We start from the raw sequence: 27,499 nt of genomic DNA, 5'->3' as shown, positions 1-27,499 counted from the left end.
TTTTCACGAGGTGCTGAGGATGGAAACCAGCATGCAAGGCAAGCATGCCACCAATGAGCTACAGCCCCACCCCCAATGCATCACTTTTCAAAGATTAGTATTCCCTCAGATTTTAAGTTATTTGTGTATTTCTGGCTCTAAATGATACATCTATATAAAAATAATGTGTTTTTTTTTTTGTAGTGCCAGGAATCAAACCCAGGGTCTTATGCATACTAGACAAGCACCCCGCCACTGAGCTACACCTCCGGCACCCCCCCCCCAAAATATATTTCTGATCAGTGTATATTTATATTATTCCAAAATATTGAGATCGAAAAAACTGAGAGAGAAAGAAAAAAAGACGGAGGAGTGGGAAGAGGGCAAAACCACCAACATGCAAGCAGATTTTAATGAAACGTGCCATTTGCAAAATTAAACAACTGTACTTGGTTGGCATATGTAGGCAAGTGCTTATGTGAGTGCTATTTAAAAAAAACAACAGTAAATATAAAACGAACAGATTTGTGAAAACACTTCAGACTACCCACTGGCAAGTATTCACTATTCATTAAAAAGGCTAAATTTGCTACTCAGGTAATGATTATCTAACTTACAAATTAGCCTCAGTGTTTGCTTTTTCCCCAAATTATTATCTGAGTTTTATGTAGCTCACTATTATTAACAATCTCTCTTAGAATGACAAGTAAGAACAAGATGAGTATATCCACTACACTTCCCTCTGCATTTCTGTTGTAACCTGGAGCAATTAATCACTTGTTAGCTATTCTCCACTGACAGACAGGGTCTTTGTATCTAAGCAGTTCACTGGAAAGCAGGAAGCCGTGTTTTTCCAGGCCTGCTCATAATGAGGGAGAGGAAAGATTTCAAAATGAAACGTATAAACAAAAGGATGTATAATGTGACTTAGTACAGAGTATATCAACAGAATCAGAGAACCTGCCAGGATTCAACAACAGGCCCCACACTGATTCTCACTCTTGCCTTCCTGTCGAAAGTTCAGACAATCACCACATTATCTAGTCAGAAGGGCAGAGTCCTCTGGGACTCTTCAGAGCCTTCACAGCACAGCCTGAGAGGACATCCTGTTCCTTTCTGTTAGCAGTAGAGCCATGCTGCAGCTCTGCCGTGCCTCCTTAGGAACACATGGAAGAAAAGTCCCCTTTGAGAAGGGCGCTGGATCGAGGATCCAGGAGTACACAGCAGAAAATATGGTACTATGCAAATAAGGCACAAAAACAGGGGAAAACTTAAAAGATTTAATTAAAATAGGCTCCTAAAACAGCCCTGTACAACATTCTAGAAAAAAACAGAGGGGAGAGCCCTACCTTGCAGATCTTGTAAAGCGATTCCTGACCATCTCCTCCTGTGTCCTTGAAGTAATCATGAGCAGGAAAAGTACGATGAATATCTCGAGTAATAACACTCTCCTGCGCTGAGTCCTAAGAGGGGAAAAACCCACATTTGGTTATTAACATAAAATTTACTTTCAATTATGAAAAACACCATATACACAGGGTAAAAAACTTTAAAAAGCACAAAATCACTGCACCCCAAATCCACCCTTTTACCTGAGACCTGCAATCCTATCCTCCGGAGTTAAGAGCTAACAGCACTTTTTTGTAAAGTCTTTTCACCCACCAATCTGTAAGTGTATGGGTGTGTGCATGTGTGTTTATATGAGGGACAAAGAGAGGAGAAATATCCTACTTTATTTATTAATCTATTAATGACCATTTTTTGCATTATATATTTACATAAAAATAATACCATAAGGAACATTTTATACATGAGTCTTACAGGATGTTCAAGGGTAGATTCCTAGAGGTGGCACTGTTAGGTCATGGGTATATGTATTTTCAGTTTTGATAGATATTGTCCTTCTAGAATTGTCAGACCAAAATAAATTCCCCCCAAAGCAAGTATTATGTCTCTTCACATGAACCTAATATCACATATTTCCTAATTTTTAATCTTTGACAATCTAATAAAGGGAAATTCAAATCACAGTCATTTAAAAATTAAAAATACTATCAACTCCCTCCCCACATACACAAGGTTAATTATCCAACTCATCCATCCCACAAAACAAAAAGCCAAGAAGCTACTATAGTAAGATGCCATATGCTTTGTACATAAACCTAGAGATAGTTTTAGGCAAATTTGGAAACCAAAAGCTCAAAATTGAGTAAAATTCTAAGCCTTATTAATTATCCACTTGATTTTCTTTTTATTCCTGGAAATGTTTGTTGTATCTGCATTTAAATGCCAGGATAATAGGATGGGACTACTTTGAGCAATCCTGAAGATAAAAAATACTCTGTGCAACCCAAAGAAGCATCAAAGTCTACTAATTGCAAATTAAAAGTATTGTCCTGTGTTTTGCTTCCATAACAATTTGAACAAATCCCCCTTTCAGTCTCAAATCAAGAAAGGAAAAAAAACATTTAAAATATGAGTCACTCTGGTGAATGCTGCTTCCCTTCCTCCTTCAGCTGAATACACAAGGAGGGGCAGCTGATTAGCTCTCAGTGAAGCTGCTGCCTGCTCTTGCTGCCTTTTTCATCTTAGCTGCTACTTCATGCTGGGTGGTAATTAGATCTTATATCATGTAGAGAAACAAAGGAGGCAAACAGAAGAGATCCAAGTTTGCTAGCAAACAATAGCAAACAAGGAACATACGATAAATCAGTCCAGAGGAAATTCTGATGGCATTCAGGAATGGAAGGCTAAGGCTGAATAAAAATGAAACTTTTAAAAAAGATAAGCTATGCCCCAGCATAAGAAAAGGATAGATTCATGGAAAACTTGTGTTTGTCAAGATAAATGCAACTGCTAGTGCTAAAGAAAATTTAGGGGTAGGGTCTAGAAGAGGGTAAGTCTAAAGGCAACACATAGAAAATATATTAGAGGAGTAGAGTACAGTCTGTGGTAGAGCCTGTGCTTAGCATGCATAAGGCTCTGGGTTCAAACACCAGCACTGCAAAAAAAGGGGGGGAGTGTGTGGAGATAGAAATAGAAGACAGGAAAGAAGAGAGAGTGGGAGGGAGGACAGAGAGAGAAGAAGAAAGAGAAGGAGAGAAAGAAAATAAAACATACTCTCTGAAATGTTTATTTTATCCCTTCTCGAGTCTGAATATGAAAATCTGGTAGCCAGACAGTCCAAAGTTTTCATTCTTCAGTTCACCCTGCCCCAATAGGCGTCTTTCCCTATAGTAAAATCTTGACCAACAAAGTGTTACTACTATCACTGGTAAACTATTTTAGAGGCAAACATGTATTCAGTGGCTCACAGAATAACTCCTTGTACTCTGCAGGATATTAAGAGGGAAAAATATTGGACTTGTATTACCTAGAAACTACTTAACTGCTTACATGTGTAACATTGTACTTTTTTAGAGAGAGAGAGAGAATTTTTAATATTTATTTTTTAGTTTTTGGCGGACACAACATCTTTGTGTGTGGTGCTAAGAATCGAACCCGGGCTGCACGGCACGTATGCCAGGCGAACACACTACGGCTTGAGTCACACCCCCAGCCCCTAACATTGTACTTTTTAAAAATGGTATCAACAGACTGATTCAGAGGAAGGGAAACTACATAAAAATGTCTAGAAAGTAAATTTTCACAATACCAAGTAAGTTTTTCTATGCATACCTGATCTTTCTTGTTTAAGAAATAAAGAGCAAAATCAAAGGAAAATAAAATCACCAACATTTCCTAAGTTTCTCCTTCCTGGACTTACTTTTTGAAAGTTCCTCCAAGATATGGCCTCAAATGGCCTACTCTATGGCTGATTATAAATAATTACTAAATGACAAAATGATTATACATATTTATGAAGTTTGGCATGCTTTGTTTGCATATGGTTTGGGTACACATGTTGGAAGCTTGATCCTTAGTGTAATGATGTTCTGAGGTGGTGAAACCTTTAAGAGATGGGGGTCTAGTGTGGGATGACTATGTTACCAGGGAATGTTTACCCAGAAGGAATTAGTGTAGCTCTTGTGAGTCTCTGGTTAGTTCCTGCAAGGGGTTGCTATAAAAGAGCAATATGGCTTCTCTCTATGCTCTGCCTTCCTGTCTTGCCATGAAATCACTCTCATTTGTACACACCCCCACCAGTCTAATACCATCCATTGTGAGGCCCTGGCCAGAGCCAAGCAGAACTACAAGCTACATAAACTTATTTTCTTTATAAATTACTCAGCCTTGGGTATTTTGTTACAGCAACAGAAAAGTAGTACGATATTTCGATTCCTGACAACAATATGGTAATGACTGGATAAGGTTAATTAACATGTCTATCACTTCAGATATTTATCATTTCTCTTGTGTTAGAAAACTTCAAAATATTCTCTACCAGGTCATTTGAAATACATAATTTATTGTTGTCAACCATAATTATCCTAATGTGCTACAGAACAGTAGAAGTTGTTCTTACTGTCCAACTAACTTCTCCATACCTATTAACCATCCTTTCTCAACCCGCCATATACTTCCTGCCACTATGCTACCCTTGACATCTCTGACATCAACTTCATAGCTTCCCATGTCAGTGAGCACACATGGTATACGTGTTTGTATGTCTGCCTTATTTCACTTAATATCATGTCCCCAAGCTTATCCACATTGCCTCGTTCTCTTCATAGCAGGATAATATTCTGTTTGGTACATATACCACATTATTTTTATCCATCCATTTGCTGATAGGCACCTAGGTTGCTATTGAGAAAACACAAGAGTGCAGGTTATCTGTTGAACATATGGACTTCCTTTCCACTCGTGGAATTGCTGAATCACATCATAGTTCTAGTTTTTTGAGGAATCTCCCATTCTGTTTTTGGTAATGGCTACACTAATTTACTTTATCCCTTACAATGTGTGAGAGTTCCCTTCTGTAGGATGACTTTTACATGCTTTCTACACATGTGTAATTCTATATTTTTCTTTCTATACATTGCTTTTACTGGAATAATTTCAGGAACTTCACTTTAACAGTGTATATTTCAGGAATGCACACCTAATCTTCCAAATTCACTCACCCACTCATTCAGCAAATACTTGATTCAAGGAGTCACCAAAATCTAACAGTCTCTGAAAGGAGGACAAAACACATTCTTCTCTTTAGTTGTGACTCCTTTCTTTTCAGACTTATTCTGATTATGATGGCCAATTTGTACAAGAATTAAAGTGAACACAGAGGAAAGACAGTGAGGTAAAAAATTCACCATTTAAATATCTGGAGTTAAGACTTTCATGTGAAAACATCTCATTTTCATATGGCTAAAAGCCTTTCATATCACAACCAAAACTGAAAGTTCATTGTCCCGAAGGTTCCCATAGAAGACTCCCCTGGGTCCTGCCACTCTCTTCACAGTGAGAGGAGGGGAAAAGCCGCTCCTTCAAGTGCCCCCACTGCACCAAAATCCAGACCCACAACCTGACCCACAGCTCACTTCTCAGGGACACCTCCTCCCATTCTGCTTCTCAGAGTCCAGCAGGGTCCTTCAGGGATTTGGGGTCAAACTCATTGATTCCATTTCTGCTTTCCTCATTCATATCTACAAGATGTCAGACAAGGTATTTATTCTTTTTTAAAAAAATACTTTAGGTTCTTTTTTATGCCTTATTATTATTATTTTATATTATTTTGTCATTATTATGTTTATAAAGCCCTAATGAGCTTTACAGTCATACACAATATTGGGTTCATCTCCACAAGCTCCTACAGGCCTGGACACTGGCTTCAGTTCATGACCTCCTCCTTTCCCTCCAGCTCTCCCTCCTCTCTCCTTCCTCTACTAGACTTCCTTTGGCCTGTCTATTAATTTGTAGTTGATTGGCTCTTTATTTTATTCTACCCTTCCCCTAACCTCCATCCTTTATTTGACTCCAGCTTCTGCATATGAGAGAAAAAATTTAACCTTTGAGATTCTGACTTTTACTAATTTCATTTAGCATGATATTCTCTATTTCCATCCATTCACCAGCAAATGCCACACTCTCCTTCTTTTTTATGGCTAAGTTGAACTCAATTGCATACACACACACACACACACACACACACACACACACACACACGCCACAAGTTCTTTATATATTCATTTATTGATAAGCATCTGGGTTGATTGCATAATATAGCTATCGTGAATTGTGCTGTTATAAACTCTGATGTGGCTGTGTTGGTGTTGTACACTAATTTTAGATCTTCTGAGAAAATGTCAAGGAGAGGAAGTTATTTACTCCTGCTAACCTTCAGTTTCCTTGTTTATAAAATAGGATATTATCAAATGCATAATTACATTTAGAATAAAATAGTTTAGCAAATTGCCTAGTATAAATGAGATACTCATTACTGATTGTTTTATTTTTGGTGAATTACATTTCAGACATTCTTCTATATTTGTACACTCTAAATAATAAAATAAAAAACTGTTATGGCATTATATTTATGAAACCAATTCTTGTAGAATTTGTGGCATGATGGTATATTAAGACATACATATGCTGCTCTTAATTTCCTATCATGTGTGTTATGTGTTCTAAATTATCTTTGTTTCTATTCAATAGCTAATAAAAGCAAAGGTCAACAATTACTTGGATAAAGTACTACTTTTATTAACTGATATACAATCTGGGATCAGCTTTGCATACAAATCACATGCTAGAGAAAGATGTAGTCAAATATACCCAGAAAGGGAGGGAAGGACAGGGTAAGGTAGAAGATACAATTGCCAAAGCATTACCAATTTCGTCATTACTTTAGAATTTAGCTTCTAAAGATCAGAGAATGACTGAACACATGGTTATGAACAGGATAAATGCCACTGTCACAACTATATACCTCCTTTCTGGACTATCGCCACCAAGAATGAAACTTGAGATCATGCTTTCTCCTGCCGTAGATTAGGCCATACATAAAAGCTGACTTTGGGCCACAAAGTGGTGAAAAGTTTGCAACAAAGTCTGAAAAGTTGAGTTTTACTCCCCATACTTTATACCCCTATATCCTATCCTGGGAAACTAAATCCACTTTCCCAGGATTCTCTTTAATTTACAAACCATTAAGTCATATGACTCAAAAAAAGACAATTTTCAGTGGCTAAAATACATGTTACAAACACAGGGTCTGATTCAGTTTACTGAAGAGCAGTTGGAAACTATCTCCAAAGAGGTATGAGAAGGAGCTTCGTTGACTTTTGATCATGGTAAAGTGGGTTCCACTTCAGGCCTGCTGGCAAGAATACTATGAGCTATTCTTCCAGTAAAACACATCTGCCCTGATGGATTTCTAATTATCTGAATTCCTACCAGAAGAGAATCATCACTGACTAGCTTGTTGTTAAAAAAAGAAATGAATGCAACATCCAAGTGTCAACAAGCATTAGGAAGACAGGTTTGGAAGATCACATACTATTATTTTTTATGAAGTAATTTCTGGGCTGTCAAGAACTAGAAGGGCATTTTAGTGAGGACGACTATTTTCACATGTGACCTTGATGGCAGCTGCAGCAGTATAAGAGTAATATGCTGACAAATAAACTCATCTGTACCTGGGTTTGCCATATTTTAAAAACTGTAACAGCATATCTTCTTATTAATTCCTATTATCAAACCCAAAGTATAAACCGTACTTTCACTTTACATCTACCACAAATTCAATGCAGTTTTTTATAAGTTCCAAGCCAATCTGTTAGTGCCATTGAAAATGCCAATGCAGACCTTCCCTACCACAATCACTTGGCAGATAAATGATTCAGAGCTAAAGAAAATTTGACCTTCGAATGTGCCTTCTGTTACTCCCCAGGGACTCCCCTGCAGTTCTGCGTTGGGTGGTTAAACATCACAGCCCGGGCTGCTTACATGTCCCTGAAGGCAGATGGGTTTGCAGTGGTGGGTCTCATTTATTCCCCTTGATGTTTGCCAAAAATGCAAAAAGCCAAAGACGAAAGGAGAAAATATTAAAGTATATTCTAGTTTCAAGTGTGATACTACAATTATGAAGTAGAAACAGTAACAAAACCAGGCTGGGTCACTGCCAGACTTCATTACTTGCCTATGGGGATGGGTACTAACAGAAGTGAGGGATACGGAAGCAAAGAAACACCCTCAGCTGGGTTGCATCAGGAGTGTGCTGCTTTCCAGGCTCTGCATGCGGCTGCTAAGTGCCTCCGAGCCAAAGTCTGATATAAAGGTTAAATATATATATATATATTCTGCCTTCATATAAAAAGAAATCTCTTGAGGGAAAGTGGCAGCAAAGAGAACTAAAGGGGAACAAAGGGAAGAAGAGAAAGTGTCTATAGACCAGTCAGGATTCATGATGCACATTCTGCTCCTGAAAGAAGCCCTGGGGTGGTGTCACAGCATGCAACAACATATTCTTTAACTTTTCCAAAAAGTTTTGAGGAATGCCTGTGATTTAAAAAAAAAAAAAGTTTGATAAGCCTATTCTAACCTAACCATTATTTTCGAATTTTATTAATTCTGATCTTGTGTATACTCAGTAACTATTTTTACAAGTTAAACTTTTAGAAAATATTCTACCTCTTGAGCCTTTCATCACTTTAAAATCTTTTCTTTGAAACTCTTAAAGCTGTTACTTCTTCTTCTTTTCTTTTTTTTTTTTTTTTTTGGTACTGGAGATTGAACTCAGGAAAATTCCGCCACTGAGCCACATCTTAAGCCCTATTTTGTATTTTATTTAGAGACAGGGTCTCACTGAATTCCTTAGCACCTCACTTTGGCTTTGAACTTGCAATCCTCCTGCCTCAACCTCCTGAGCTGCTGGGATTAAAGGCATGTGTCACTCCGCCCGCCTCAGTTACATCTTCTTCTTTTTTAATATTTATTTTTTAGAAGTAGCTGGACACAATACCTTTATTTATTTATTTATTCATTTATTTTTATGTGGTGCTGAGGATCAAAACCAGGGCCTCACATGTGCTAGATGAGCACTTACTGCTGAACAACAACCCCAGCCCCTCAGTTACACCTTCTTACATTGAATGATAAACACTGAAATATACACAAAAATAAGCTTCCTATTCTGCTTTATAGTATGAATCCAATCCATTCATGTATTCAACAAATAGTTTTCTAAGCACTTATTAAGAATTGGGCACTATTCAAGATATAGAAGATACCAGGTTTTAACAAGACAGTCTCTGCTCCTATGGAGGATATATTTTAGTAGCAGGGGAGAAAGTTATTAAGCAAATAAGTATACCATGTTGGTTGCTGAGTGAAACTATCAAAAAATAAACAAGATAAAGAGATGGTGAGGAGAGGGCTGGTATTTGGGTAGGGTTGATTTTCTTCTCTCTGAGTGAAAGTACAAATACTTAGAGAAGGGAACGACGGCACAAGGCCCTGAGGTGGGAGTGGGGTGACAATAAATACTTCTCTAGACATTTCCCAGCTTTGCTTGCATTTGCAGGTGTCTTCAGTGAATGGCCAAAAATGACACCACGACTTTTCTAGATGAGCATTACCTGAGAAATTTATAAATATAGTTTAGATGCTTTTTACAAAATGATTTAAGTAATGTATTCAAATAATATCTCCTAGTTGCACATGTCCATATGAAAACTTAACCATTCAAATATTTAACATTTATTCTATGCAAAAAGACATTGTGGGCTGGGGTTGTAGCTCAGTGGTAGAGTGCTTCCGTAGCACATGTAAGGCACAATTATCAGCAGTACATAAAAAATAAATAAAAATATTGTGTCCATCTACCATCTAAAACTGAAAAAAAAATAAATAAATAACATTGTACCAGGATCTGGCGCATCAAAAAGGCATAGGAAATGGTCCATTCTCTTATTTTTCATAACAGCATATTTCTACTAACACAAAATTTTAGTCATCTAGGAGTAGAAGATGCACTGATGACAATAATAACAAAAGAAATAGGACTGGCTAAGAATGAAGGATTTGTCCTCAGAGACTTTAAGACTAGTCCTCAATTATAAAGGTCATTTCAATACATTAAGTATTCTAATTCCATTCTAGATAATATTACAAATTTCCTTTCCGATAGTGTACTTCCCTCCCCTTCCCTCCTTCTCTTCATTCCACCCCCATGGGAGGGCACAATGTCCAAGTTTCCCAGGCTGGTCTTGAACTTGTGATTCTCCCACCTCCGGATTATAGGTATGTGCCACGACACCGAGCTCCTTTTTTTCTTCTTTTCTATTTAAGATGTCCATTTCTGTGTCTTCAACAGATTTTGTAACTATCACTCCTTTGGAAGTGGAAGAAATCTTTTTGAGATAGGTCAGATTATTTTGAAATGAAGCCAAATCAGAAGCAGATGTCCAAATTTTTTTATTTTATTTTATACTCTTTCTCTATTTGGTTTCAGAAATGAGGACTATCTAAGATTTAGGAGCACCCAAAGACTATTCTTTTCACTTTCTTTGCTTTTTGCTTATCTCACTCTGCACTCAGTCCTGCACACCACGGGCTCTCTGTGGCCTCACTAGGAAATCACATCCACCACTGTATCAGCAACTGTCATTCAACTTTTCTCCCCTGGACCTTTACTAAAGTCAATAGCAAACACCATGGCTATCATTTGAGACGATATTTCAGAACATATGTTCCCAGATGCCACCCAGATTCAATCTACCGAAACCTTCACGGTACTCCAGGCAATCTGTATTTTTCATAAGCATCTATGCAGTCACCAGCAAATGTCCACAAACTATTGTTTGGGAACTTACATTTAACAGACCCCTCATTCCACATTTAAAACTTAAGCAATAACTGGAGTTGTAGCTCAGTGGTAGACCACTTGCCTAGCATGTGTGAGGCACTGAGTTAAAGTCTCAGCACTGCATATAAATAAATAAAGGTTCATTTAGAATTAAAAATTTAAAAAAAAAACTCAATTCAGAATTTCCCATATAATCAAGTGTCCTCTTTACCCTCAGTCCGAGCTGATAGGGTTATTATGGAAGTCTCTGCTCCCTTTTTCTCCCTTGACCAATTGGTCCTCTGGGCTTCTGCTAATTTCTAACAAAGGGAAAGAAAATGCAATTGCTATAAAAATTTAGATATTCTAAATTTTACTCTGTTTATTCTTCATGCATAGTGCTACTCTTTGAAGGCCCACTGACTTGAGTCAGTGGCTATGGAGGCACAAGAACGTTTCTTAGGAAGCTCTCTGGCCCTGCATTTTTATTAAGGTCTGGTTCTACAAATAAAACCTCTCTTGTTTTTCTGAAGTTTTAAGTTGTTGACACCAAGCTGCATATACAAAACTGTTCTTGTGCTGCATGGTAACTAGGTATACATGGAACAGTTCACAGTATGAAAGAAACTGATATTTTCTTTAAACAAAGTACCTAGCATTGAGTCAGCCAGGTTGTGTCCCTCTCTGTCACTACCACCTGTGTTGGGGGCCGCAATCAAGTCAAGATGGTGCCTGGCAGTTTGCCAGGAGGAGTGGTTTGTGAGGCAAAGCCACCAAGCCATTCAGATTGGCTGATTGCTGTTATCTGGATGATGCTAATTGAGTCAAGCTGTGTGTAATCAGTTAGGTATATATACCGCTGTTGTTCTGCAATAAAGCAGTTCCCGCTTCAACCTTCAAGTTGCTTGTCACCTCCCAGTTATGTTGCCCAGCCGGACTGTGGCACACCTGGTTCACATTATTATGACTTTTTGTCCAGGCTATTCCAACAGGCTGTAAATTGTTACTTCCTTAGGTTTTCACTCCTTCAAGGAGCCTCGATAGTCCTTTCAGGTTAATCTACCTACAGCACTACTCTGTTCCCTCATAGCACTCAAATCCATTTACAATATGGTGCCATTTGTTAAGTGCAAAGAGAGACGCACCTCGTTGCATGCCATCTGAAGCACAGTCCATTCCGCAAGCTTGCACTGTTCTCTGAAGCTTCAATGCTTATGAGCAATTTCCCCTGCTGGATGATCCTACTTTCCACATTGTCCCATAGTGAAATCCTGTTCATTCGTAAAGGCTTATTAGACTTCTTCTGCAGTGTTTTCCTGTGGACCTGTGGTGAAGCACCTGCTTCCTTTGATGTCAAGTTGTGTAGACTTCCACAAAACATAACACATATTGCCTTGGGCTAAGACATATCTTATCTTCAACTAAAAGATCACTCCTGGCTGCTAGAGATGGTGCTTTAGGATAGCATATCCACTACCCTACATGTAGTGGGGAGTAAACAAATATTTGTTGAATAAATGATTCAATGAAGAAAGAAAATGGTAAAATAAGAAAGAAAAAGGATAAAGACAGTGTTTATGTTGCCGGAATGTGGAGTGTGGTCATGCCTCACAAGGAACCACAAATATGAGGTGAACTGGGACAAAGCTTCCATTATTTAGCACTTAAATCTACCTTGTGAAATGCCTTAAGGTGGGTCCCTTGTGAGAAGGTTGATAAACCATCACAAGACAGAATGATAGCTGATGGGACGACAGCCACAGCCAACATCATGATTCACAATGTTTTCATTCTCAAAGAACAAATGGTCTCATGTTCAAAACTTTACTCTAGCTAACTGTAAAGCAAGTCATCCCACCTCAGTTTACAATGCCAGCTCCTGATGTGTGGGAAAGAACAGTTGAAGAAGACTTTGCACAGATATATTAAGCACACATTTTGCTTAAGTATACATTCAACCCACCAGGAGTCAAATGCTTTCTGAAGATGGTACAGTGCTGTGATTATCTAAGTAGTCACTGAAAAAAGTACTCTTCCAAGTCAGCATTTCTTTTTAATTTTTTTTGTAGTTGTAAATGGATAGCATGCCTCTATTTTATTTATTTATTTTGTAGTGCTAAGGATCAAACCCAGTACCTCCCACGTGCAAGGCAAGCTCTCTGCCACTGAGCTACAGCCCCAGCTCCCAAGTCGGCATTTCTAAATGCTGATGATAGCTGTGATGTTGTGTTCAAGATCATAACGTAGATGATGCAGCCCTCAAACAAAGCTGGGACAATGTGAGGTAGAGACTTTCACAAATGTAGCAAATGTGGAGCAACAAGAAGAAGGACGGCGTAGCAATGGTTTTGATTCTTTAAACAACAAAGATGCAGCGTTGTGATCTTGAGTATTAATCAAGAGGGCACATCTGCTTTTGTCACCAGGGGAATGTATTCAACTCCTAAAAGTGGAGGAGAAATGGAGATACGGTGGGGAAAATGCAGCAAGAGCAGTCTGGCTCTAATCTGAGAGCAGATATTGCAATAGAGCTGGACCATAGCCCACAAAGAGGATCAAAGAGACTTGGGCAAGGAGAAAGGAGGAAAGAACGAGGATGGGGCTCAAAGGTATTTCATGTGCAGAATAATTCTTAGTTGTTAGCTTTTCATTTGCATTTCACTAAAGGATTTCAGCAGGGAAATTACTACAAGAATCGGTACTCTGTGAAGAAACATAGTCAATTCAATATGCTCAACTATCCTGCAGGCTTTGTCTAATAGTGTTAGGATTCCCTAAGGGACACCACAATGTTTTCACTCCTAAGGATTAAAAGTCGCAGTGTTTTACCCCAGATTTAGGACTTGCCAGATAAAACACTGCATGGGAAATATATATATTAAAACTTAGTTATTGATTACCTAAAATTAAAATTTAAGCAAGTGTTCTATTTTTATTTGCTAAATCTAGCAGTACTAGTCAGATTACTAATATTACAGAGTTAAAAAAAACCTAAGCATCCTCATACATGGTTTTAGTCCTATTTAAATATTCAATATTAAGCTATTTACATTTCAATTTAACAGTGTTAAATTTACTTAATAAAAGTGAGCAAATACTAGTTGAAAGTTATAGATACTGCTATGAATAGATTCAGAAAGATCTGATATAAACTCTAAAAGTCTGGGAACAAACTGAGGACATCTAGATAACAATGGAGAGACATCACCATTAGTGAAACTACCAAGTCTGTGAGGCACAGAAAAACTGAACTAATGGCCTGGAAAACAAGATCAAATTAAGATATAGCCGACTGGTCTGAGGTCCCGGAAGACAAGAAGGCAGGGGACAGATGACGATTCCTCTCGGTGAACACAGGCCAGAGATGCTGAGGATTTTACTTCATCAACACTGACCTCTGACCAAAGGCCAAGCGAAAGATTTATCAATTGATATATGAGAAAATCATCTGGCCACAGAGACAAGCAGTTTCGAAATCAGCCTGAGGACATGAACCCAGACCTGAGGCTCAGTACTAGGCTAGGCCCGTCGAGGACACTTTACCTTTCTGGTTTCACACTGGACATACGGGTGTAAAGAAGGATCAGCGCACAACATGAAAGGCCTTGCAGGTAGAGTGGAATGGCGACAAGCAGCTATACACCAGTGCCAAGTCAGGAAAACCAGATGTTTAGGGTGGGACATAATCAACAATTATTTTTAATTTAAAAGTTAAATAAATAAATGTTGACTTCCACACTTATATGTTAATTATTTTTCCAAAGGATTTTAAATTTTCTTAGAATGATTTTTACCAGCTAACAGGCCCTATAGGTATCTGACTAAAATGATAAACTTTTGAACAAATAATTAGTCTCTGAGTTAAATTACAAATTATTTAATTAAAAGATGTAAATTTTCTTCTTCTCCTATTGTATATTTTAAAATAGAAACTTTTTAAGTGAAAGTAATTTCAGCAGAACCTTCTTTAATACACCCACATGTGTGTACACTCCACACACAGCAACCCACTTCCATTGAAACAATTTCATCAGCAACTTTTATCTTTTTGCCTGCAATCAAACAACCACAAAAGAAACTTAGTTCCCCAGGCTCAGGAACGGCAACCTAGCATCTCAAGCCTCAGGAGTGGTCGCACCAACAGGACTAACTGAGTGCATATTCAGTGTATAAACAGAAGAAGAGCACAGAAAATAAGAAGCAACATTTTCTGGAAACAATTTTTAAAATTTGTTCTTTTTAGGTATAATAGTTCAGTAGAGTACATTTTGACATAGTATATATTCATGGATTACAACTTATTCTGGTTAGAATCCATTCTTGTACATGATGTGGAGTTTCACTGGTGATTTATTCATATATGAACATCCAAAAATTATGTCTGATTTATTCTATTGTCTTCCCTATTCCTGTCCCCCGCTTTTTCATTTCCCTTTGTCTAATCCACTGAACTATTATTATTCCCCTCCCCCCTTATTCTGTGTTAGCATCTGCCTATCAAAGAGAATACTGGACATTTTTTTCCAGATTGGCTTATTTTATTTAGCCTAATAGTCTCTAAATCCATCCATGTGCCAGCAAAAGTCATAAAGTTATTCTTTTTTATGGCTGACTAATATTCCATTGTGTATATATACCATATTTTCTTTATCTATTCATCTGATGAAGGGCATCTAGTCTATAATTTAGCTATTGTTAATTGAGCTGCTATAAATACTGATATGGCTGTGTCACTACAGTATGCTAATTTTAAGTCCTTTGGGTATATGCTGAGGAGTGGGATAACTGGGTCAAATGGTGGTTCCATTCCAAGCTTTCTGAGGAATCTCTTTCCATTCCATTCCAAGCTTTCTGAGAAATCTGCTTTCCAAAGTAGTTGCATCAATTTGCAGTGCCACCAGCAATGTATGAATGTACCTTTTTCCCACATCCTCGCCAACATTTATTGTTATTTGTATTCTTGATAATTGCCATTCTGACTGGAGTGAGATGAAATCTCAGTGTGGTTTTAATTTGCATTTCTTTAATTGCTGGAGATGTTAAACATTTTTTTCACACTTTGCTGACTAATTATATTTCTTCTTTTGTAAAGTGCCTATTTGGTTCCTTTGTCTATTTATTGATTGGGTTATTTGTTTTTTGGATATTAAGTTGTTTTGGTTTCTTTGTATATCCTGGAGATTAATGCTCTATCTGAGGTGCAGGTGGCAAAGATTTTCTCCCATTCTGTAGGCTCTCTCTTCACGCTTTTGATTGCTTCCTTTGCTGTGAAGCAGCTTTTTAGTTTGGTACCATCTCATTGATTGATTCTTGATTTTACTTCTTACACTTTAGAAGTCTTGTTGAGAAAGTCATTTCTTAGGCTGACATGATGGAGAGTTGGGCCTACTTTTTCTTCTAATAAGTACAGGGACTCTGATCTAATGCTCAGGTCCTGATCCACTTTGAGTTATTTTGTGCGAGGTAAGAGATAGGGGTTCAATTTCATTCTGCTACGTATGGATTTCCAGTTGTGCTAGCACCATTTGTTGATGAGGTTATCTTTTCTCCAACACATGTTATGGCACCTTTGTTTAATATGAGATAACTGTATTTATGTGGGTTTGGCTCTTCTGTCTTCTATTCTGGTCCATTGGTCAATGGATGGTTCAAACAGAAAGAAAACCACTGAAGCAGTAGTAATGGAAAAACCAAAACTGAAACTCCCTTCCTGGAGCCTGGAGTTCTCACCTTGTCCAGATTGCCTGTCCTCACCTCCAGCTAGTAAATTTGATTTTTTCTTTCTATCAGATAAAGGTGTATCTTGCTGTTTTGAATGTTGGACAAGACACAGAAGAAAAGGCTGAACAAAATTTAGCCCTCTTTGGGTGGGTGAGTGGTCCTAAAATCTGATAATGGGCCATATTTCAGAGTGAGGTTAGGTTGGATAACTATAGTATTGAGCCCAAATCAATATTATGCAAAAGAAATCCAATGCTAAGCATTGGAAACAATTTAAAATTATATTTTCTTACAGCCACACAAAGAATAAAAAGGAACAGGATAAAATTTTAATAACATTTTATTTAACCCAACATATCTGAAATATTACCTCTACCTGTACTGTAATCAACATTAAAAACTCTTAAAATGATTTGCATTCTCTTTTTCATAGTAAGTTTTTGAAATCTGGTATGAAAATGTTTACATCTAACACTTTTTAATTCTGACTTGCCACATTTCAAAAGCTTAATACTACGTGTGGCTCATGGCTACTGTATTAGAGAGTATGGGTCTAAATTTTAACACAGAAGCTACGTCCTATACCTTCAAACCTTTTGTTACAAACTTTTCTCTCAGTAGGGGAATAGAAATTAAAAAAAAAACACCTTTTGATTAGAGGAATAAAAACAGGAAGGAGCGAAGAATGGAAATGGAATGTGTTCTTTTTTTTGTTTTTGTTTTTTTGTTTTCACTGAAATTTTTTATTACTCCTTGAAGCTACTAAAAGTTAAGAATTCACTGTAATAGGGACTTTATTTCCCAGCAAGTATAAATAGCCTATGCAGGATTTAGGACACAAAGTTCATAACTGTAAATAATTAAAAATGTTGTAGTAGTTTCTTGTTTGTTATTAGACCTTAAGAAAAATCACACATTTAACTTTTATTACATTTATCAACATGCAATATTTTGACAAAACCAGTTCTTTGAAATATAAGTATAACGAATATGCTCTATTAGAATAGGTTTTAGAGGTCAAGGAATTACGGAAAAAAATAAATTAATGATGCACCTGAGTTCATGTCATTAGAAGTCAATCACGAGCATTCATTTGCTTCTTTATTCTATGAATACATCTTTATATGACTCTAGTTATATAGAGATTAGTATTTAAGTAGAAAGTTAGCAAGCAGAAACCAGTTCTGTAAAAAACAAAAATTCTACCTTTATGTAGCAAAGATAAAAAGAGAGCTGAATTACTGTTTGTTTTATTCTCATGCTTTGAGCAGGCTCAGGAACAAAGCCTTTCAATGACTGAGAAATGTCAATTGGTCAATAGGGGATGAATAGAAAACAAGAACATAAAAGCAAATCATAATAACATGAATTCCAGATAAGTCTCTTGTGAGGCACTTAAACATTTTGCAGTATGTTGGGAATTTACAATTTGCTAATATTTTCCCTACTTTAAACATTTTCTTTTATTTTTTTAATTGGTTTTGTTTTTTAAAATATATGACAGAGGAATGCATCACAATTCTTATTACACATATAGAATAAGTTTTCATACCTCTGTATGTAAGGTATGTTCACATCAATTCATGTCTTCATACATGTACTTTGGATAATGATGTCTATCACATTCTACCATCCTTACTAATCCCCTGCCCCTCCCTTTCCCTCCTACCTCTCTGCCCCATCTAGAATTCATCTATTCCTCCCATGCTCCCCCTCCCTACCCCACTATGAGTGAACCTCCTTAAATCAGAGAAAACATTTGACATTTGTTTTTTGGGATTGACTAACTTACATAGCATTATCTTTACAACGCCATCCATTTACCTGCAATTGCCATGATTTTATTCTCTTTTATTGCTGAGTAATATTCCATTGTATATATATGCCCATTTTTTTATCCATTCATCCACTGAAGGGCATCTAGGTTGGCTCCACAGTTTAGCTATTGTGAATTGTGCTGCTCTAAACATTGATGTGGCTGTGTCCCTGTAGTATGCTGTTTTTAAGTCCTTTGGGTATAGTCTGAAGAAAGGGACAGCTGGGTCAAATGGTGGTTCCATTCCCAGATTTCCAAGAAATTTCCATACTGCTTTTCTGCACCAATTTGCAGTCCCACCAGCAGTGTATGAATGTGCCTTTTTCCCCACATACTCTCCAACACTTACTGTTGTTTGTCTTCTTAATAGTTGCCATTCTGACTGGAGTGAGATGGTATCTTAGAGTAGTTTTGATTTGCATTTCTCTAATTGCTAGAGATGATGAGCATTTTTTCATATATTTGTTGATTGATTGTATATCCTCCTCTGAGAAGTGACTGTTCGGGTCCTTGGCCCATTTATTGAATGGGTTATTTGGGGGGTTTTTGGTGTTTAGTTTTTTGAGTTCTTTATATACCCCAGAGATTAGTGCTCTATCTGATTGTGGGGGGTAAAAATTTGCTCCCAAGGAAGGCTGTTCTTGGAACCTGCCTCCAAGAGTCTGTTGGCCTTATGTCTACTAAATGCTTCAGACAGAAACTACTGATGCTCTCCTTCTTTCTCCAATACACCCAACTTTCTTACAAACTGGGCAATGCCACTTTGAAAAACATTCCTTAGCCGTGCTTCCACATGGCTAAGGAATTAACAAGGGTTTATTCTATCACTCTGGGCTAATAGCCAAACACCACTAAAAAGCACAAGTAGGGCAGTGGTCTTAAACATTTTCCAGAGACTTTGGCTTCAAATAGATCCATGTATAAATGTGCAGATCTCAGAGATACGTTTTGTTCTACAAACTGTCAAAAATTATAGAAGCAGTAGTATTTATCTTGTATTGAGAGAGCAATGAGCTGACTACATTGGCATCATCTGAATTCTCCATTTAAGCAGTGAGAATGCTTACAGACTAGGTATCCAAGTCCAGTTAAGGGCCCCCTGAAGCCTTTCAATCTTCTTTAGTCGCAATAAAGAAGAACACTAAAAATGACCTTTCATAGGAAAAAAATCAAAAAGCATGGGCCACCTACAAACTATATATTCTTAGAGAAGTCACTTAATGTTCCTAAGCTTTGTTTTCTTTAATCCTTCTACTATTCTACCAAAAAGTGATGTTAATTCTAATTTCTGAAATTGTTTTAAGATTAGATATCACCTTTGCCAGTCAGTCAGAGTGCTAATACACAGTAAGCATTCAACTTATGGCAGATATTAGTAAACTTGGGATCCTTTTGCTTTTTTTTAATTCTGTAGTATGAGGGCAATAATTCTAGCATCTAGAAGTTGGGTAAATCCTAGAGCCTTTGGATGCTACCAGGAAGCCAGATCATACCCTCAAACTCTAAAATGGTGTCACAGTAACAAATATGTGGTCACCCCAGTTGCTTCTCTGTTCTGAACTGTGTTTCATGATGATGACTCAGAACTCAGCATACTGGGTCATAATTAGAACTCGAGTTAATGCCACAATGTATCCCACAGACTCACTTCTGGAAACTTTTGCTTCTAATTGACAAGCACACATATGTGTATGTAGAGGAAAGTAAGAACAGTTTGAATACCACTGCCTCACAACAACACTGGAATTTGAAAGAGCCCTGAAACTTCTCACTTCCTAGGAGATGCAGATGGGCAGGAAAGAGGAGAACATCTAACTCCCTCAGAAAGGAATTTTTAGGACAACTGTGAGATGGATTTGTTAAAGATGGGTAAGGACACATGATCAAAACTTTGATCAGTGTGTTAAGTCCTCAGATGACTATGGATAAAGTACAGCTAGTTAGCTATACTATGTGAAATCTTCATTGAGTAAAACATTTATTCCCCCCTAATTCCTTATTTTTGCTTTTTTTTTTTTTAATAAAATAGCACTTGGGAAATACAAGAGGTAAGGCTCTGGTGAGAGGAATTTTTCTGACTTTATAAATAGATTCTGATATAAATCCTTTTTGTGTGTGGAGTTAGATTTACATAATTTGAGAATCCTAGTAATGTGTATAATACAGATGCTATAGTTTGTGTTGCTATTTTTGGTTTTGAAAAGAAAAGCCAACCTGGATTAAAGTACATGTCATTTTTAAACAACGAAGCACAGTGGGCTGGAAATTCCTGGATTAAAGGAAGAGGTTCTAGCACTAGGAATGAGGGCAGCAAGCCTGTCTTTCGTGAAGCCACTGCTGTACTGCCACTGAGGAGCCCTCCCTGGAGCCCTGCATGCCCTCTCTTCAGCCTGCACAGCAGCTGCCCGTCAAGGTGACAGTGACCTTAGCACTGTCCAGCACAAAGGATATTTTTTAGTGCTCTTTTTTTTTTTGGTAGTTGTAGATGGACACAATGCCTTTATTTTATTTGCTTATTTTTATGTGGGGCCTACAGATCACACCCAGTGCCTCACACATGCTGGGCAAGTGCTCTGCCCCTGAGCCACAGTCCAGCCCTGTTTTTCAGCACTCTCAGCATGTGAGATGGACTGCATATGACAAACTAACCATTCCCTCCTTCTTGAACCTCTTCCTCTATCGGCTCCTGGGCACCTTTTGCCCAATTTTCCTCATCTCTTTGTAGTTCTCAGTCTCCTCTGCCAGTCACTCTTCTGTAAAATTCCCATGAGTTCTTGCCCTCTTTTTCTTCTTAACCTATACTTTTCTGCACAGTTTTTACTTACACAAGGCCTCAACTTTAGGCCAATCATTAATGATTCCCAAATTATGTCTCTAGGCTTCTGACCTACATTTTGAATCACCTACTAAGCCTCTGCACAAAGTTTCCCCACAAGTACCTCAAACTCAGTGTACTTTTCCCCAAACACTCCTTCCTTCACCCAGTCCTCATCCGCGGTGGCTCAATCTGGGACTCTTTGCATAAGTACCTCCACCCTTTTAGTGTCCAATCATAAAGCCATTTTCTCACTATTGACTCTCAAATTCATCACTTCTCCATTTACAGTGCCCTGATCACAGGACCTGAGCTTCGTCTCCTCAGAAAATTATTATATTTAAAAATATTTGTTTTTAAAATAAATTTATTGAGCTATTTTTCACATACCAAAAAATTCACCCATTTAAAATGTAAAATTCACTGGTTTTGAGCATTCACAGTACTGTGCATTTGTCACCAGAGTCTAGGTTTAGAACATCTTCATAACTCAAAACAAACCTACCCTTTAGTCATCACTCCCCACAATACTCCCACCCTTGGCAGCCTTGACTTTCTGCCTCTCTAAATCTGCCTATTCTCAACACTTTATATAGACAGGATCAGATACTGTGTGGTCTTCTGAGACTGGTCTATTTCATTTGGGGTGTTTTCAAGTCTGTCCATGTTGCAGCATGTGTCGGTACCCCATTCCTTTCTACTGCTCAGTGATAGTCTATCATGTGGCTGCAGCTCATTTTATTTACCATCCACCATTCAACAGATACCTGGGATGCTTCCACCTGTTGACTATCATGAAGAGTATTTCTGTTGACATTCTGTACACATTTTGCAAGAATTTGCTTTCCATTCTCTTAGGTACATACCTAGGAGTGGAACTCTGTATCTAACCTTTTGAGGAACTAATCAAATGTTTCTTAAGGCAATTCCAGCATTTTGACATCCCAACTAGCAACATATGAGGGTCCTGATTTTTCCATATATACTTGTCAACAGCTGATGGTGATTACAGTCAGACTAGTGGATGTGAAGTGGTATCTCATTGTGCTTTTGACTTCCATTTCACCAACAGCTATTAATATTAGGCATTTTTTCATGTGCTAGTTTAGACATTTACATATCTTTTTTGGAGACATGTCTACTCTGATTTTTTTAGTTGGACATCTTTTAATTACTTATGGAATTTTAAGAGTTCTTTATATATTCTGGGTACTAGGCCCTTATATAAATAATTTGTAATTTTTTCCCTATTTTTTTGGTTATCATTTAATTTGCTTGGTGGTGTCCTCTGATTCACAAAAATTTAAAATTTTGTAACACACAAACATCTGCTTCTTTTGTTGTTCATCCTCTTGGTTTCATACATAATAAATCACTGCCAGATCCAAGGTTGTAAAGATTTACCACCATGCTACACTACCATTACACGTGTTTACCCATACATGCTGCTCCTTCTGCCTGAAACATATTCCTGTAGCTCACAGATTGTCTTAAACATCAAAGACGACAACAATGCAAATGGGTATGGCACTTACAAAGTATAATGTTTGTTAAATATGAAAAAAAGATTTAGTGAACATATATGGGAAATCAGATTTCCATGCTTTATTGTAGAAATTTGAGTGACTTAATGACTGTATTACATTTATATGTTTAGATTTTGCAATTAATATTGGAAAACCTAATAAGTATGTCTGAAACTACATAGGACAAATAAAACAATTTCAAAGTCCAAGGTACGAAAACTGACTATAAATCCATTTTACTTTTATAAGTCATTTTTTCATGTTTTCTAAGAAAATCTTGGTTGGAAATTCATTTGAGGAAAAGTAATGATGTTACACAGAAGAATTTGTATCAGGAAATATGTTGTATTGCCACAAAAAATATTCAATTACAAAGGTAATTAAAAGGTATTTTTCACCTATCTATTTTAATCCACTGTATCAAAATCTTTTCTAGATATCACTTTACAAAGGATCAATTTATTCATATTTCATTAAATTTCTTTACAAATAAACTGCCTTAATTTATGATCCTCTGTTTGAAAGAAAGTAAAAAAAGTTATAAGCAATTATCATCATACCCATGAAACATCCTATCCTTTCTATGCTTATTTTTGATTTTTAAAAAATTTCCTAGTTTTACAGTATATTTTTACAATGTGATTCATTTTTTTAAAGTACAATAGACTTTAAAAACTCAAATAAATATGAATCATTTTTAAAATTTCTTTCAATTTTTATTCTAAAGGTATACATATATAAACATATAAAAATGGTGTTCTGATTATTTAAGCTGTTTCCAGCTAGACAATGTTTTCTTCAGCATTTAACCAAGTGTTGGCAATTGAAAGCAGAGAAGATCAGTGTGATTGGTTAATTAAGATTTCAAAGAAACTGCTGTTCCCTAGAGGGAGGCTAATTTCTCATTTATAAGCCCATTTATAACTCTTGCTCTGAGAAATGGTCCTAATAAAATTCACAGTTAAGTAGGCTTTCAAATGCATACCAGCCATTAACATTTGGACTGCCTGCTGCTGGCAAAATATTAATATTTGATGCCACGGCATGTTCATTTTATAAATCAGCTTCAGAGTCTTATGAAACAGCTTTCTTTATGTGTTAAACAGATTAAACTCAGGTTGTAATGGCTGGTTTAGAATGATTTCAAAGTAGTTGATAGCTACTAGAAAACTATGCATTTTCTGATTAAATTATTGGCTATATTCCCTCTGATAACTGCACAAAGTTACTACTTTTAAAACAAAGAAAACTTACCATAGGATGTTCTACTGAATCCATGGAAGTGTTGGTGATAATGAACACTTAGCAGCGCTATTCAGGCTGGCAGGCTCTGTGTGTGTGTGTGTGTGTGTGTGTGTGTGTGTGTGTGTGTGTGTGTGTGTGTGTGTGTGTGTGAGAGAGAGAGAGAGAGAGAGAGAGAGATTAAAAAACACTATCCATGAGAGAGAGAGAGAGAGAGAGAGAGAGAGAGAGAGAGAGAGAGAGAGAGAGAGATTAAAAAACACTATCCATAACCCTATAAAGCTGTGAACTTGGATACCACTAGTGTACATAAGCTCTTGGATTAACAATATTCTTTGTCAGTTTTAATTCTTAGATATAGGTCTTCTATTTATTGACTAGACTTTCTACGTAACTTTTACAGTTCCATGAAAAGATATGCATCCTTAACATCAATAGCTGCAAATAATTCACAGAGGCTGGGAATGAAGCTCAGTGGCAGAGCACTTGCCTAGCACAGCAAGGTCCTGGATTCAATCCTCAGCACCACCAAAACAAAACTAAGTTCACATAATCAATGAATCATAGGATGCTAATTGTGGAGAAGGTGCTAGAAATCTACTTAATCCCAAGATAGAGTGATCTGTTGGTGAGATCTTAGAGAACTATATTTAAGAATAAAGTGCACAGCTGGGCACTGTGGTGCATGCCTGTAATCCCAGTAGCTCAGGAGGCTGAGGCAGGAGGATCAAAGCCAGCCTCAGCAAAAGCAAGGTACTAAGCAACTCAAAGAGACCCTGTCTCTAAATAAAATACACAATAGGACTGAGGATGTGGCTCAGAGTTAGAGTGCCCTCTGAGTTCAATCCCAGGTACAAAAAAAAAAAAAAGAATTAGGCAGATAAACAACAGGGGAAACGCTATAAATACAGTAAGCCATTTGTAAGCACTTTAGTGGTCAAAGAAATATGTCTTAAATACAGATATCCTCAAAGATCATTAAGAAATAAACAGTGCAATTATTAACCAACAAAAATACCAGTAATGGGTCTTTGTTGCATTTTTTTTCTCAACAAAGTTTTCCCACATATAAAATTTATATACAGGACCTTGCTTAAAATTTCTACATTTCATAACTTAATAGAGAGCACAATCAGATATACAAATTTTGGGGTGGAATGAAGTTTCCTTCTAGTTCATTTGATCTAACTTTCTGCCTTCCACAAATAGACAAAACTCAAGATTTTCCACAGAAGTCACCACAGACAGAGCTGCTAACTAATCTGAAGAATCTGAACAAAGACTGAAATGATAAAACCACACTGGAAAACTAATTGGCACTTAAAAAATATGAATAACTGTACTGACATCTGCAATCTATTTTGAAATGCACCAAAATATAAGGTGGATTGATGGAGGAATTGAAAGATGTGATAAAACAGAATCAGTAAAATATTAACAGAAGAATACGGATGGTTAATAAATGAGTGTTGACTAAAAAAATCCTTTCAAATTTTTTGAATGTTTGAAAATTCTTCAGTAAGATATGGGGATGGATGGGGTGTTAAACATAACATATTCTGCTCATAGATATTTATCCAAAAGAAAAAATAAACATGCACACACACACACACACACACACACAAAATCTGTATAACAATGTATGTAGCAGCTTTGATCATATTACAAACAACTCAAAGGCTCTTCATCAGATGCTTGGGTAGAAAAATAGAAATATATCCATATAATGGAAGACCATTCAGCCATAAAATGATACCTCAACCTGGATGAATCTCAAAAATAGTAGGCCAAGTCATAGTTCTCAACCAGGGGAATTCTACCCCTCAGAGGACAGCTGGCAGTATCTGGACACCTTCTGGTTCTCATACCTGGGAGAAGGAATTACTATAGGTCTGAGTGGGTAAAGGTAAGGGATACTGCTAAGCATTGCATAACCACAGCACACCCCAGCTCCTCCACAACTCACAACACAGAATGATCCTGCCCCAGTGTCTATGGTTGCTCAGGCTGAGAATCCCTATGCTCAGTGCAACAAGTTAGGTGTAAAGGAATACATACTGTATGCTTCCATTTTTATGACGTTCTAAAACAGGCAAACTGAAGTCAGAGCAATGATAGTGTGGGTAAAGGTAAAAGATGGGATTTCCTTTGGTGTAAAGGGAAGGATGAGAAGCGGGAAGAGAAGGTCAGGTGAAGAAAAGGAAAAGAGGGAAAAGAGGTAAAAGTAAAGAGACGGGAAGAGAGCACAGTGAAGGACATAGATCATTTGACCTTGTTACAGGATCTTCTGGCTTATCAAGCATCTGGTTTTATACTGCTTCCTCATGCAATGCTCACGGCATCAGATGAAGCAGAGATAGCAGCTATGCCACACTTGAGAAAGCAAAAGCTCCTACAGCATTGAATTACAAATTAGTCATATGGCTAGAAAATGACAGAGCAAGATTAGAATCCAGGCCTTGTGATAAAAAGGAGAATTTGTGCATTTATTCTTCAAGAACCCGAGTGACATCTTAAGTTTTCAAAAAGGCAGAAGAGTGTAAAAAGTGTGTCCACATGTGAGGGAGAGAAATGACAGGCAGACAGACTAGCACTGAAAGTCACGAGAGCTTGGGATGGTGTACTGGCCCATTTTCTGCCCTAAAAGGATCCCTGAGAGCAAGGACTGCATCTTTTCCTCATAACTTAACTCTCCAGGATGTGGTAAGGAGCATCATAACTATTTGCCACAAAAAATATTAAAAAAAATAGAAACTAACAGAGAATAGTGATCAGAAGGTCAAAGCAGAAGACAGTATAGTCTAAACAAGAACTAAAATGGCCCCTTTGGCTGTGAACTGTGGGGAGAATAAGCTGTACTTGCTGTGGAATGATGGAGGAGAAACAGAAACTCCCATGGTCTGTCACTTAATCTTCATCTCTCTCTGGTTGTGTTAACCAATGAAGGCTAAAGAATTAAGAATCATTTTCTGGGAAAAACAGATCTAAGACATATTCCTCTGAGGTCCAGAAAAAGACTGGGGTCAGGGGTGTGAGGATAAGTACCATATCCACTATCTAGGCAAAAATTTATTCTTTCCAGAAAAGGAACCTAAAAAAAAAGAGGCAAAAAGACTTAAGAGAAAATCCAGGCCACACTTCTCCCACCTAGTAAAAAGTCAGACCAATTTCTTAGGTAAAAGAGTGAAGTCTGAACCTTAGGCTATTTTCATCTTGTGCTATTTAGAATGAGGAAAAATAAGATATGACCAATAATTAAATGGCACTGCTTAAATCAATCAGTTGTTTGGTAATGACTTCTACCAAGAATATTCCCACAGTTAAGAAAAGAAGCCACATCAATACCTTTAATACCCATGTAATGACTTTTTTCTAGGTAATAAAAATACCATGCCACTTTGATATCTGATTGTTCTATGTATGGAAAAACATAAGTGGGACAAATTAAATAAGGGCATATTCTTTGAAAAGTAGAACTTCTGATATCTCCCTCCTAATGCTTCAATCTTCACATCAATAGAAGAGACAAATTTCCTTATAATTTGATCCATCAAAGAATGAAAAGATTAGTCCTTAAATGAAGAACAAGATCACTATGAGCTTTGAGACACAGATCAATAAAACAAATGTAAAAAAGATTTTAGATTTCCTCTTTAAAATGGTACTATGGAAAA

The 27,499-nt window shown here is 37.2% G+C and overlaps 1 protein-coding gene across 19 annotated transcripts in view; it reads right to left on the bottom strand.

Moving 5' to 3' along the window:
* The window catches only part of Rabgap1l (RAB GTPase activating protein 1 like), a 581,968-nt gene that overhangs the window by 266,133 nt on the left and 288,336 nt on the right, over window positions 1–27,499 (bottom strand). For all 19 annotated transcript variants that reach the window (XR_013426383.1, XM_078022342.1, XM_078022343.1 and 16 more), the window contains one exon: window positions 1,329–1,442. Coding sequence is in view for 18 of the 19 variants with exons in the window: in XM_078022342.1 (XP_077878468.1) it covers window positions 1,329–1,442 (114 nt within the window). In the remaining variant the exon portion in view is untranslated. The remainder of the gene's footprint in view (window positions 1–1,328; window positions 1,443–27,499) is intronic.

The sequence above is a fragment of the Ictidomys tridecemlineatus genome, chromosome 10, assembly GCF_052094955.1.
Source record: "Ictidomys tridecemlineatus isolate mIctTri1 chromosome 10, mIctTri1.hap1, whole genome shotgun sequence".
Classification (NCBI taxonomy): Eukaryota; Metazoa; Chordata; class Mammalia; order Rodentia; family Sciuridae; genus Ictidomys; species Ictidomys tridecemlineatus.
This window is presented reverse-complemented; position numbering and strand designations above follow the sequence as displayed.